At 37.9% G+C, this 12,907-nt stretch overlaps 1 protein-coding gene across 3 annotated transcripts in view; it reads right to left on the reverse strand.

Annotated features, from left to right (window-relative positions):
• The window catches only part of LOC133532394 (uncharacterized), a 130,112-nt gene that overhangs the window by 27,294 nt on the left and 89,911 nt on the right, over positions 1–12,907 (reverse strand). For all 3 annotated transcript variants that reach the window (XM_061871013.1, XM_061871012.1, XM_061871014.1), the window contains exons 2-3: positions 10,097–10,537; positions 399–5,854 (exon numbers count right to left, since the gene is read on the reverse strand). In XM_061871013.1, coding sequence (XP_061726997.1) covers positions 399–5,854; positions 10,097–10,537 — 5,897 coding nt within the window. The remainder of the gene's footprint in view (positions 1–398; positions 5,855–10,096; positions 10,538–12,907) is intronic.

Below are 12,907 nucleotides of genomic sequence, written 5' to 3' on the forward strand. Positions count from 1 at the left end.
TGACAAGAAAACTACAGGACCTGAGTTTCAAAATTTAAGGTCTTTTTTAACTTCCAAAAAGGAATAAATGGTCTCATTCGATTCCTCACATTTTATCCAAAAATAGATTGTATAGCAACTATATACATGAATGCAAAATTTCACCGACGAAATCGCAATTTTACTTGAAGATGGGCTCTCAGTGACCGTTCATCACTTGTCGTTTTCTTAGGAGCGTTTCGCGAGTAATGTACGACTGTCGGACTTTGACTATTATTTCTGACTTTTGTATTGCTTTAATGTTATGTGTCCTATATAGACATTTGATCCTAAAAACAAACCAAATTAATGTACTCTTGTATAGTCATAAATTATGACTTTAGGGTACTAAATTAACCATCAAATAAAGAAGTAAATACCTCGGTCATCATAGCAACTCCTTCGCTATTGTCTCCATCAGACGCAACGTCTTCCATCCTGACGTTGACTGATCGCTCTTTATCCCTTCTTGGCTCCACATTCACTTGTTCCTTCTTAGGGCTACTAGCACCGTCCATAGCTTGTCTAAACCTAACCTGGACTAAGTCTAAATCGACCTCGTTAATCGTCAAAATGGGACCCGCTTTTAAATCTTTACAATATCTACATTTCTTTATAATTTCTGTTAATATTTCGTCATTTAGAATGGTTTCCTCTTTTTCTAGTTCGATTTCATCTTTCACGATATCTGGTTGGTTGGCAGTTTGTTTATTTATGTTTTGTTTTATAATATTGAGACTAGGTTCACCTTTGTTAAAATTAAGAATGTCATTGTCGTATTCTACGGTAAAATAGTTGACTGTTCTAACTATTTGCTCTTTATTAGGCTCTATGTTTTGAGGGGATGTCAAGTCACTCATAAGATTTAAGTTCGCTATGTATCTATCGTGTGGAATGTTGGCAATATTTTCTTTATAATGATCTTGACTTTGACTTAATTCAAAAAAAGGTTTGCTTCCTTTTATTTCGTCATTTTGTCTATAATGGTCTTGTCCTTGGCTTAATTCAAAAAAAGACTTCGTAGTGTTAGTTTTAGGTGGTGCCGCAAAATAGCTTGCCAACCTATTCACGCCTTCCGTCGTTTCAGTTTCTTGTGTTGAGGATGCGAAGAAATTTATAGGATCTGGTAACGGTATTGGTTTATTTTCCTGCACTTTATCTTCAATATTAGCTTGAGGATTAACAGAGGTATGTTCTTTTGTAGATTCTATACTTATCTCAGCACCAGTGAAACTAGTATCAGCAAGTTTTATATTTGCCTGAAAAACACCAGTAAAATCAGGCAGTCTTGTTTCCAACTTTGGTTCTTGTATGTTTGTAGGTTCGTTTGTTAAAGGTGTAATATTGGACAAAACAGTAGATGTCAAATTCTCAGTTTTTGTGTGCACATCACTAATTGTTGTAGTGATTGTTGTTTGTGTCGAAGTTTCTGGTACTTTTACAGTTCCACGTTGATTATGACCCTTAGGCACTAATTCATAATGATCCTCAAAACCTGGCGGTATCCTTGCAATAGTCGGTGATTTTAGTGAATTTTTGACATGAGTTTCAACAGCATAGTTACCTGTGTCAAAATACGAAGGCATCATCGTATTAGGAATGGACAAATCAGCAAAATCATTTTTCTCTATAGCATCATCATTTCCTTCAAGCTTTTTAAATCTAGCAACCCTATTGGTAAAAGTATCTTTTACTTCGTCACCTTGACTTTTAAATTCTATCTTGTCATCGTCCATCTCCGATGGTTCAATAACATATTCTTCAAAAACTGGAAAGTCTTTGCTTGCGTCTTGTTCTATCGACTGAACATCTAGCACACCCGTTTCGTCTGATTTAGCATCATCTGAATCTTCTGCCGGTGGGGCGCTAGGAATACTCATTTGACTTTGCAGCAATATGGGAGCCTCCTTCTGAGGTACATTTAACTCAGTTTTTATGTCACCGTAGTTAGATACATTGTCAAAGAATAGGTTATTATTAGCAAATGATCCTATAGCACTGGAATTAGTTTTAAAAGTATAATCGTGGTCCAAAAGGTCTTCGCCGGGAGGCAACGGAGCTTCAATACGCCAACCGTAACTTGTGTCAATGTTGGTGCTTTCAGTCTCATTTAACAAATCAGAAGCCGACTGTATTTGCAACGTTTCTATAGTTTCATCAGCAATCAGTGATATTTCTGCGCATTGGTTGATTGTGTCGAATTCATCTGGAACATCTCGATTTATATCTGTTTCGGTCAATGGAACTTCAACCGGGTTTGAAAGTTGTATGGGGGCAGTTATATTTTTAATCATTTGGTGAGTTAAATCTTCTGCTAGCACGGGTTGCATCTGCACAGGTTGGTTTACTTCCCTACAAGTTACACAAATATCTAGATTATCATCTTGCTCACCTTCGTCCGCGCACAAATTATCATCTTCAAAGTCTTCATTGGCTAATGACATTAAGCGTTCAGCAGATGATTGATCATCCACTTCTTCTTCATTAGAATTCCAGGAAACACATCCTTCACTAACACCGTCTGATATCTCTTCAGGGTTTGAAAAAGGGTTCTGCAACGGCGCATCAAACGCACTGGGTAGTTCAGGATTATCGGAATTTTTGAACATATCTACGTAATTACTAGCACCACTTTTCTTCAACTCGTCATTTTCATCGATATCAATTACACCTGGGAAAATTGGCTGTGACAATTTATTAAATGACATATTTTGTTTTTCCTCTAAACCAATCTGTTCTAGATTTGTCTTTCCGTTATCTTTGATCTGCAGATTTTTAATAGCTTCCGCTACATTTTCTCCACTTGACATTTTAACCATTTTCGAAATGCTAATTTCTGGCTGACCTTGGAAGAAAGCACCAGCACCATCATTACCTGTTTCATGTTCTACTACAGTTTCTTTATCATAACGAGAAATTGCAGGGTCATAACTATCCCCTATATTTAGTTCTTGTGCAGATTTGAATTCTACAACAGATGGTGGTTCCTGAGTAATATTATAAAATTGTGCTATGTAATCTTTATCATAACTAGTACTAAAAGCAGAATCATAAGTGTCCAGCATATTATCTCTTTTTGGAATATCTGTGTCGACACTAGATAGTTGTTCATGAGTAACGCTATTGTTATCTGTAACATTATCTTTATTAGAACCAGAACTAATTGTTGTTGTTGTACGGTCATACGTACTCTGTGCATAAGCCCTTTGTGTAGTATCAATATCTACGCTAGATGTTTGCTCATGAGTAATATTATTGTTGTCTGCTATATTATCTTTATATCCATAACCAGTTGGGTCATATGTACTCGCATTAGCTACTTGTACAGCATTTATGTCGAGGGCAGATGGTTGTTTTGGAGTACTATTAGATACACAGTCTTTATCATAATTAGTACTAGATTGGTCATAAGGATCCCATATATTAGCTCTTTTTGTAGATTCGGTTTCTACGGCAGGTGTTGGATCGTGAGTAATATTGCTTTTATCTGCTACGTAATCCTTATTATGCCCGGTACTAGTGGGGTCATAAGAGGCCCATAGATTTACTCCTTGTGAAGTTTCGGTGTTTATGACAGATGTAGTGTTATTTGGAGGTTGACTATAACCTTGCTGAATGGGCAAATTAGTTCGGCTATAACTTTGTGTGCCGTAAGTGGGTTGCGAGTAATAGCTAGAAGTTGAATAAACATTATGAACTTGTTGATTATAATAATCACTGGCATTAGGTATAGAACCTTGTCCATATGTAAAATTATGTTGATGTACATCATAATTAAAAGGTTGCACTTGCGTTTCAGGGTTAGCTATGAATATTTCTAGTCCTTGATTCTGTCCATAGTTAGATTGAGTATTTTGAGCCGTGTCCGTTTTTACCATATTATATCCCGGATCAAAGAAAGTTGTAACGCTGTTTTGTAGCTTGTTTATATCTATTGACGATAATTTCGATTTAAGAGAGCCTATTATGCCAAATGCGGATTCTTGTTTCGGTGCTTCATAAGCATCTGGCGCTTGCTGGGATAAGTCAAACGCAGTGTTATAATTATAAGTCGAGGCTTCAGATACAGATGCTGGATAATTAATATTGCTTGATGATTGATTTACATCAACAGGCGCGAAGTTATAATATTGTTGTTGATGTTCATTATTTCCTGGGGGCAAAATAGCTCCATGCGATGATGCATTTTCAGTTACATTCTCAGGAGTAAACAATTCTGTTTGCCCTGCATTCGATTCTGGTGTAAAGACGGCACCTTGAAAAGCAGTCGTAGCTACAGGCATTAGAGTGGGTTTTACATTGTTACTAATAGCACCGACACCTTCAATAGGTCCTGAGTAATATTGTGGCCTTTTCTTCGTCATCCTGAAATTGGTGTTGCCTGATGCCTTCGGTGGTTCTGGGATTTTATGTGGTTCTGCTGGAGGCAACGTTTGTTGCAATTGATAGTTTGTTATATCCTTAGATAGTAAGGATAAATGTTCGTTAGGATTAAATATTTGTGGTGCAGCTGCTGATGTTGCACTTTGAGCAGAAAGCCCCGAGGTAGATTGGTTTTGTAAATTGGAAGTACTCATCTGTGGTTGAACCGATATAATTGACATAGGTGACGATGCTCCTGCTGTATTTGGGAATAGTGGATATGTGGTCGTTGGATTATTTGGACCAGTTATTGGCGGTGGGATTACAGATTGCGGTTTGCTTCCTGGTGGATTAAATTGCGGTGACGATAATACAGATGCAGATTGAGCACTTGATGTCATTGAAAATTCTGGCGCATTTGGTGCCATCGTTGGTGGACTTGCAAAAGCATTTCTCGGTGGTGGTGGTAGATTTTCCGTTACTAAAGATCCTGTTGATTGTGAAACTATTGCAGGAGTATCAAATGCATTTTTCGGTGGGGGTGGTAAATTTCCCGGAATTGAAGGTACTGTTGCTTGTGAAGTTGTTGCCGGAGGATGTACGATTGGAATTATTGGTGGCGGCGGCAGTTTTCCCCTTATTAAAGGTACAGTTGCCTGTGAAGTCATTGCAGGGGGAGATGCGAATGCATTTTTCGGTGGTGGTGGAAAATTTTCCGTTGTAAAAGTGGGTATTCCAGATGCTGAATTTTCTGGTACATTTATTGATGAATCGACTTGAAGGATTGCTGACGCAAGTGTAGTCGTTGCTAAAGAGGCAACTGGCGGTATAGTTGTTGACGAAACTGTACTTTGGATCGGTGTAGACATCGGTATAACTGGTGATGCTTCTTGTGATGTATAACTTGAAGGAAAGCTCGTAGGATTACTACCCATAAACGATGGTTGCGAAGCATTTTGTGGCAATGTTTCTGCTGCAATCGGCGCTGGTACGAATATATTACCAACCGCAGCAAAAGCTGGTGCTTGATTAGTTATTGTAGGTTTATTGGAACCTATTCTCCTAGCGACGGATGGTGGTAATATCGTCTTACCTACGCTAGGCACACTGTCTCTTTTCGATAAATTAGAAAACATTGGCGGTGGTGGAATTATACCTTGCTGATTAGAATCTTGAAATTGTGATGCAGCGAAGTTTGTATCTTGCTTAGTTTCAAATACATTAGATTTGTTATCGTGTTCTAATGGAATGTTTTGTACATTACTAAAAGCGTTAAAATCTACATTCGTTTGACCAACATCTGTTGGTATGTTGCTAGTATTAATAAAATTATCTTTAAGTTCAGGTTGGGGGGTGAATATTGGTTGGTTGAAAGTAGGAGGCGTGTACGTCGGCATTTGACCTGATTCTCCTGAACTAAGACCAGGTATTTGAGCGTATTTCTTCTTGGTCGTCAAACGGAAATTTCCGTGACCTGGAACAAAGAAAAAAAAATTTATGAGATAATTCAATAGAGGTATACAGTGAAGAGCAACGAAGGCGGGTCACAGATTTATCTTTTGATCTAACTTGAGTCAATTATTATCTTTTCGTAAGTCTTAATGACTTAAAAGTCATCTTTGAAAATATAGGGTAATTTTGATACTGCAAATGTCTACTAAACTGGAAACAGAAAGAAGAGAGAACGTAGTGGAAATGAAAATGTTGAGTGTGGAGTGACGAGAAAGGATTGGATTAAGAATGAGTATATAAGGGGATTTATCGAATAATTGCACGATAGAATAGGGACATATATATAGAAATGTATTGGGACTTTTTGCGAAGCTTGTCTTTTTTTGTGATTGTTAATTTGTAATTTAATTGTATATTTGCGAGAAATAGAAGGCTTTTTGTTTATTATTTATTATATAAGGGGAAGTTTGAAAGTAGGCGGTAACGAAGAAGATAAGGAGTAGTAGGTTAGCGTGGTAAGGGCATTTAATGAGGAGGGATGAATGCCATATAGGCAAAAGAATGTTAGGGATGAATGTTGATGGACGGATAGCGGATGGTAGACCTAAAAACCGAGGGATGGATTGTGTGAGAGAGGATATGAGAAAGACAGGAGTGAGCTGAGGTGACGAAAGATAGAGGAGAACGGAAGTGAAAAACATGCTGTGCTAAGCCCACATAACGTGGGATAAGGGCAGGAAGAAGAAGACTTTCTACACATGTCACATTTTCTTAACCCCCTTCCACCCCCTAAATGCGTGACACAATTAATGGATGACCCCTAATGCTTTTGGTTGATTACTGCACGTCTCCACTCATCTCAGCCTCTTGGATACGCGGTCAGATCAACAACGGGATGTTGAGTCGAGTATAGGTACATAGAATCCCATGCCGCCGAAAAGAAAGAAAGAAGAAAGGGTAGCCGTTGTGACTCTGTATCTTTTTAACATCTCGTTTGACACGGTAAACAATAACCAGCAGCTAACCGGGTCAACGCGCCTGCTAAGGTGTATGGAACACGGGCTCCAGTTAAGGAGAAGTCCACCGCCACCGATGTGGATAAGCAGGGATTCACACTGGTGGAAAGGAAACGCAAGCCGCGCAGGGTACCTCGTAAGACTCTGTGTGGCAATGCGGAGCCGATTAATTCTGGCCTACGAGTCGCGACACCGAGTAAGGAGCTTTACGTGTCACGCCTACATTACTCCGCCGTAGCCGACGAGGTGGTGGAGTACGTTCGTCGGAAGACTGGCTACACGCTGAGGGTACACCAGCTTCAATCGCGTCACTATGTGCACTTCAGTTCATTTGTGGTGCGCGTGCCGCGGCCGCTGCAGGACACTATCGCAAGCGCGGACTTCTGGCCGAAGGGTGTGGTGTTTCGGCGGTTCCGGGGCAACCTGCCGAATCTTACGCCAAGTCAGACGACGCTACGGAGCCACGCTGTTACGTTGTCGCCCAAATGCAATGTTTAAATGGTAATTGTTATTATTTGTTTTATCTCGTATCTCTGGATTTTTTTTATGTTTTGTAATAAAATAAAATAAATAAATAAACGAATTTTTATTGTCTTATTCATGCAGGTAATTATGTCAGTCCGCGTGTATGTTGTAGGTATACCTAGGTATCTCAAACAGGTGTCACAGACAGGTCCGGCCGTACGCGGTAGTAAAGCTGTCATTAATGTCAAGACAAGTTGTCAATAAGGACCAGTTTTGCACGTTTCCACTGAACTACGATTACTATCGACTAGCTTCTAACGGCATCTTCGTTTGTATACATAAACAGGTAGTCTATTTAGTCACCTGCAATAATATACGGGCTACTGTATATATTATATTGAGCAACTTTTACTATGGGACCAATTCCGAAATCGCGAAAAAAAATTACTTTCCCATGGAAAATGTCAAGGTCAGACAGCCGAAATGTATGAAACAGGGAATTTGTTTTTCGCGATTTCGGGGTTGGTTATATAGTAAAAGTTGCTCAGTATGACCTATATATTCACTATTGACTAAATAAATACCTTGTATTCAATAAGAAATTTTATCATTGTGTTACAAATAATTTAAATATAGGCACACTCATAAAATATAAAAATCATCACCATCTATACAAAAGCAGGTACTTCGTCAAATAAAATATGTCAGCAAATTTCTAAAATTAAATAAACATAAATTAATCAATTAAAAATAATAATAAAGAAAAAAAAAATGTCTAAAAGTAAAATTAAAAACATATTATCATTTAAAATTGAAAATGTTTGTAACATGTAATAGATATTTATTACTATATTGTTTTTACATATTATTTTTTTACTATTGTTTAATGAACCTCCAGGTCTATTTGTACCATTTGTACAGTCAGCATCGAAGCACGAAAGGCGCCAAAAATATCTGATATTCCTGATAACTTTTCAAAATATCGATAAATCTCTTAATTTCACTCAGAAGTATATCTTTTATCGTCTTAATTGCTCAACATATAGAAACCTCCATTTTTGTTAAGCTGTTAAAGAATGGTAGATACTTTTGAAGCGTTGTTTGATCCGCAGCTTTTGATGCTGACTGTACCATTACCTCAGTTTCTGTACATTATGTTATATGTAATATTCTATTATTACAATAAAAAAACATGTTAGAAGAAGAAATATAAATTAAGAATAAAAAATCTGTGTTACACTATGCCCATAAGATGTTCGATCGTTTGTAGGCTGAATAATACACGTCAGTAAAGCCCAAATTGACGTATGACAATGGAAACATGTAACCTCCTCACCTCAAAACTATAATTTACCATTATTTATATACTAGTTAATAACAAACATTATTTTACTATTACGTTCTCAGCTCTGATATTCTATAGCGAAGCTACTTCATAATATGCAATTTTGTAAATAGTTATATTTATATAAATACATTGACGACCGGTTAAGCCTAGTGGGTAGTGAGTGACCCTGCCTATGAAGCCGATTGTCCCGGGTTCAAATCCTGGTTTGATAAACACAGATATTTGTCTATATTAAGTATCTATTTATATACTTAATATAAACAAATATCTGTGTTTTAAAACCAGGATTTGAACCCGGGACAATCGGCTTCATAGGCAGGGTCACTCACTACACTACCCACTAGGCCCAACCGGTCGTCAATGTATTTATATAAAAAAAATACTGCAATTTTTCTTGCATAGTGTAAAGGCTAATACAACCTTATGTTATTAGGACCCTAGCCCTATCATTACCTCAGAAGGTTATAAAATGACCCCAGAGTGACCCGCGTTACGAAATTCGGAATAATCATTGCAATTACAGTAACACCGACCAAACATTTGACATTTCGTAGACCTTATTGTATAAGACAATAGGTCTGCATATGGTCGGTCATAAATGTTGATATTAGCGTGGTCATTTGGGTCCGAATCGTGATCGGAGGTCAAGGGGTTCCGGGTGCTCACTTAAATTTACTACCCGATCATCCTGATTTTGTACTAATCATGTATTTGACGACCGGTTTGGCCTAGTGGGTAGTGACCCTGCCTATGAAGCTGATGGTCCCGGGTTAAATCCTGGTAAGGGAATTTATTTGTGTGATGAGCATGGATATTTGTTCCTGAGTCATGGGTGTTTTCTATGTATTTAAGTATTTATAAATATTTATATATTATATATATCGTTGTCTAAGTACCCTCAACACAAGCCTTATTGAGCTTACTGTAATAATGTCCTATAATATTTATTAAAAAAAAATGTACTGAGTGGAAAAAATGACCGATCGGGCGTACATATTTTGACAATCGACCTTAGGAAGGTCGATGAAATAGAGAGCTTTTCACTTGAGTACCTTGTTTAGGCAACGAAGCTTGCTGAGTTGCCTAAGTGAGATACGAGATTGAATAGCTTGATTATATGACTATTGTACACAATACTTTTTCTGCGAGTCATCAAAAATATTTTTTTTACTATAAATTCTAAATAAGGAATGATAGTTGGTAAGTAGTACAAAATACATAAACGCGCGAGAACCCGCCCGCCCGTCCCCCGTCTTTTCTGAGCGCACGTGATTGGTATATTCTTTTTGTGGTTGACTACAGCGTATCGAAATAAAAATTATAGTTGAGTTGGTAGCCCATACATGAAAAGTACGTAATTATAGTTTGGTATAGGACATCTTAATTCAACAACAATACAGTCGACGAGTAGAAAAACTAATATAAAAGAACTCACCAGAAGTCGGCGGCTCTCTCAGCGGCGCTTTCTCGCTTACACCCACCAACGGCACCGTCTCAACACCTTGCGTCTCACTCGCACTTTGCTGCACCCTCTCAGGCGTCTCCCTCTTCATCAGCATGTTAGAAAAGGACGAGAACACTGCGCTTGCGACTTGCGGCAGCACCGTCGGTAATTGGCTGAAATTCTGCGCTATATCAGCTGTTATACTTTGATTTAACTGTATATCTTCATTCTCATTTAGATTAATTTCTTCTAAATTATCTTCCTTTTCGATATTACTTTCAATATGGCTGTTTAGAGGGGCGCTGACGTAGGTGGTGCCTTGGAGGCGCGCGAAGTACTCATTGACATCGAAGTCGTCTTTGGGGGCGGTTTCGATGGGGGTGAATGTGTCGCCTGACGGGGTGGGGGTGAACTGAGCCGGGGTCTCGGGTTCTGTAACAAACGAAAAGTTTTTGATAGGTACTTATAATTTAATGTATAGTAAATAATGATAAGTATATAGGTAAAAAATATCTGCTAAAATAAGGAAGCTAAGCACGAAGAATTTCGGACCCGCCAGTTTCTATCCATAATCTGGGGGCACGGTAGTGCCCCTGCCAAGACGAGCAAAGCGAAGCGCAAGGGCACTACCTACCTTTTCTCGAAGCGCTTCGTCGTTTTTTTGAACCCTCATAACTTGGGTTTGGATTATACCAGATAAAAAAAATTCTCGGGATATAATGTATATGTCAATAGTCGACTTATTAAGCATAAACAATTTCATTTGCATAGCTCTCATACTTTAGACTTAATTAATATCTAAATAACCCCGATTTCGTCACCGACTCATTCACTCACTGATGATCATCAAAACCCTTAGGATATTTCCAGATGTTCTAGGAAGCTGAAAGGACCATGGGCAGAAATGTCCCCACCCACCAACAGAAACAAAACATGTCTCATTCAATAGATCTTGGCAATTTGATGATTTGTTACTATGACGAGGATCGCCCTATGTATGGGGTTTTCTTGGAAAACTATAGTTTGTTTTTATATATTTTACGCTCATTTCATTGAAAGTTGCAGGCAGAAGGTTATAGCAATAATGTTCCTACTATACATACATATATTTAGGCCAGACATCTTCGATTTTTCATAACAGTGCGAGACAAAAAAAAAAACCTGCCGAATGAAAAAAAAAAACCGCCAAATGCAAATGAATGTCAAACCTAACTTTTATTCTAAATAGTACCCGAACGACATCTATTTCTGAATTTTCCTTATCAGAGTATCATTAGGCATACCTACTGATTTTCAGTGCCGGATTAAGACATTTTGGTGCCCTAAGCATTTCTAGACCATGGTGCCCCCTCATCAAGATTACATTTAATTTTCTTGGTAAATTGAGTGACGTTTATTGCCGCATTGCTCCTGAGAATAGAATTTTCAATCCGTCACATCATTTTATCACGGAAATTGACAGTACTGCAGCAGTAATGTTCCAAGAGTAGGTAAGGTGAAGTGTAAGCAAATTCGAAGACCGTGCTTCGCATAAGTCCGGAGGCCGAGCCAACCATTGTCCAAGTGTAAGCGAAGACGTAAGACATAGGCCGTTCTCCGCACAGGGTTTTGCAACCTCTAGAGCTTTCCTGCGAAGCTGATTCATGTGAGGGCAAAGGCCGAGCTTCAGTAGGGGCTTAACCATTGGCCATTGGTTCTTATCAGAACAAGTACCAATGGCCACAAATGTCTTAAATAGCAAATTATTGTTTACGAAAACGGGACTTAATAGGGTAAGTTTTAAAATGACCTCTGACCAGACGTTTCAAGGACGGCGTTGTCCCCACGGTTTCGGAGAAGACTGTGTAAAGTCGACATCATTATTTTGACGTTGGAGGTAATTTTGAAACTTAATCAAACGCGATTAAGTCCCGTTTTCTTAAATAATAATGTGTCACAATTAGGCCAATACAATTAGATTTTTTCCACCTAAAAATACGTATAATCCGAGTTTGCTCCATTCCAGGAGATTTTCATTGTTACCCAAATAAACATTTTCATTTTCAAATCGAAAACGGTACGGCCGACGGAAAAATTGTTTTAATTACGAGTATTATTAAAATTGATATCAGAGGATCCAAAATGTAATTTAACTATGTTCTTGCAATAAAATATATTGATTGATTGATTGATTTAAGGTAGGTACCTTAATATGTATTCGTAGTAAATTGTAAAAAACCGGGCAAGTGCGAGTCGGACTCGCGCACGAAGGGTTCCGTACCATTTATGACGTATTAAAAAAACTACTTACCTACTAGATCTCGTTCAAACCAATTTTCGGTGGAAGTTTGCATGGTAATGTATATCATATATTTTTTTAGATTTTTCATTCTGTTATTTTAGAAGTTACAGGGGGGGGACACCCTTTTTGTCACTTTGGAAGTGTCTCTCGCGCAAACTATTCAGTTTAGAAAAAAATGATATTAGAAACCTACATATCATTTTTGAAGACCTATCCATAGATACCCCACACGTACGGGTTTGATGAAAAAATTTTTTTTTTAATATTATGACGTATTAAAAAAAAAAACTACTTACTAGATCTCGTTCAAACCAATTTTCGGTGGAAGTTTGCATGGTAATGTATATCATATATTTTTTTTAGATTTTTCATTCTGTTATTTTAGAAGTTAGAGGGGGGGGGGACACAAATTTTTTCACTTGGGAAGTGTCTCTCGCGCAAACTATTCAGTTTAGAAAAAGATGATATTAGAAACCTAAATATCATTTTTGAAGGCCTATCCATAGATATCCCACACGAAT

This window comes from Cydia pomonella, chromosome 27 (genome assembly GCF_033807575.1).
Source record: "Cydia pomonella isolate Wapato2018A chromosome 27, ilCydPomo1, whole genome shotgun sequence".
NCBI lineage: Eukaryota > Metazoa > Arthropoda > Insecta > Lepidoptera > Tortricidae > Cydia > Cydia pomonella.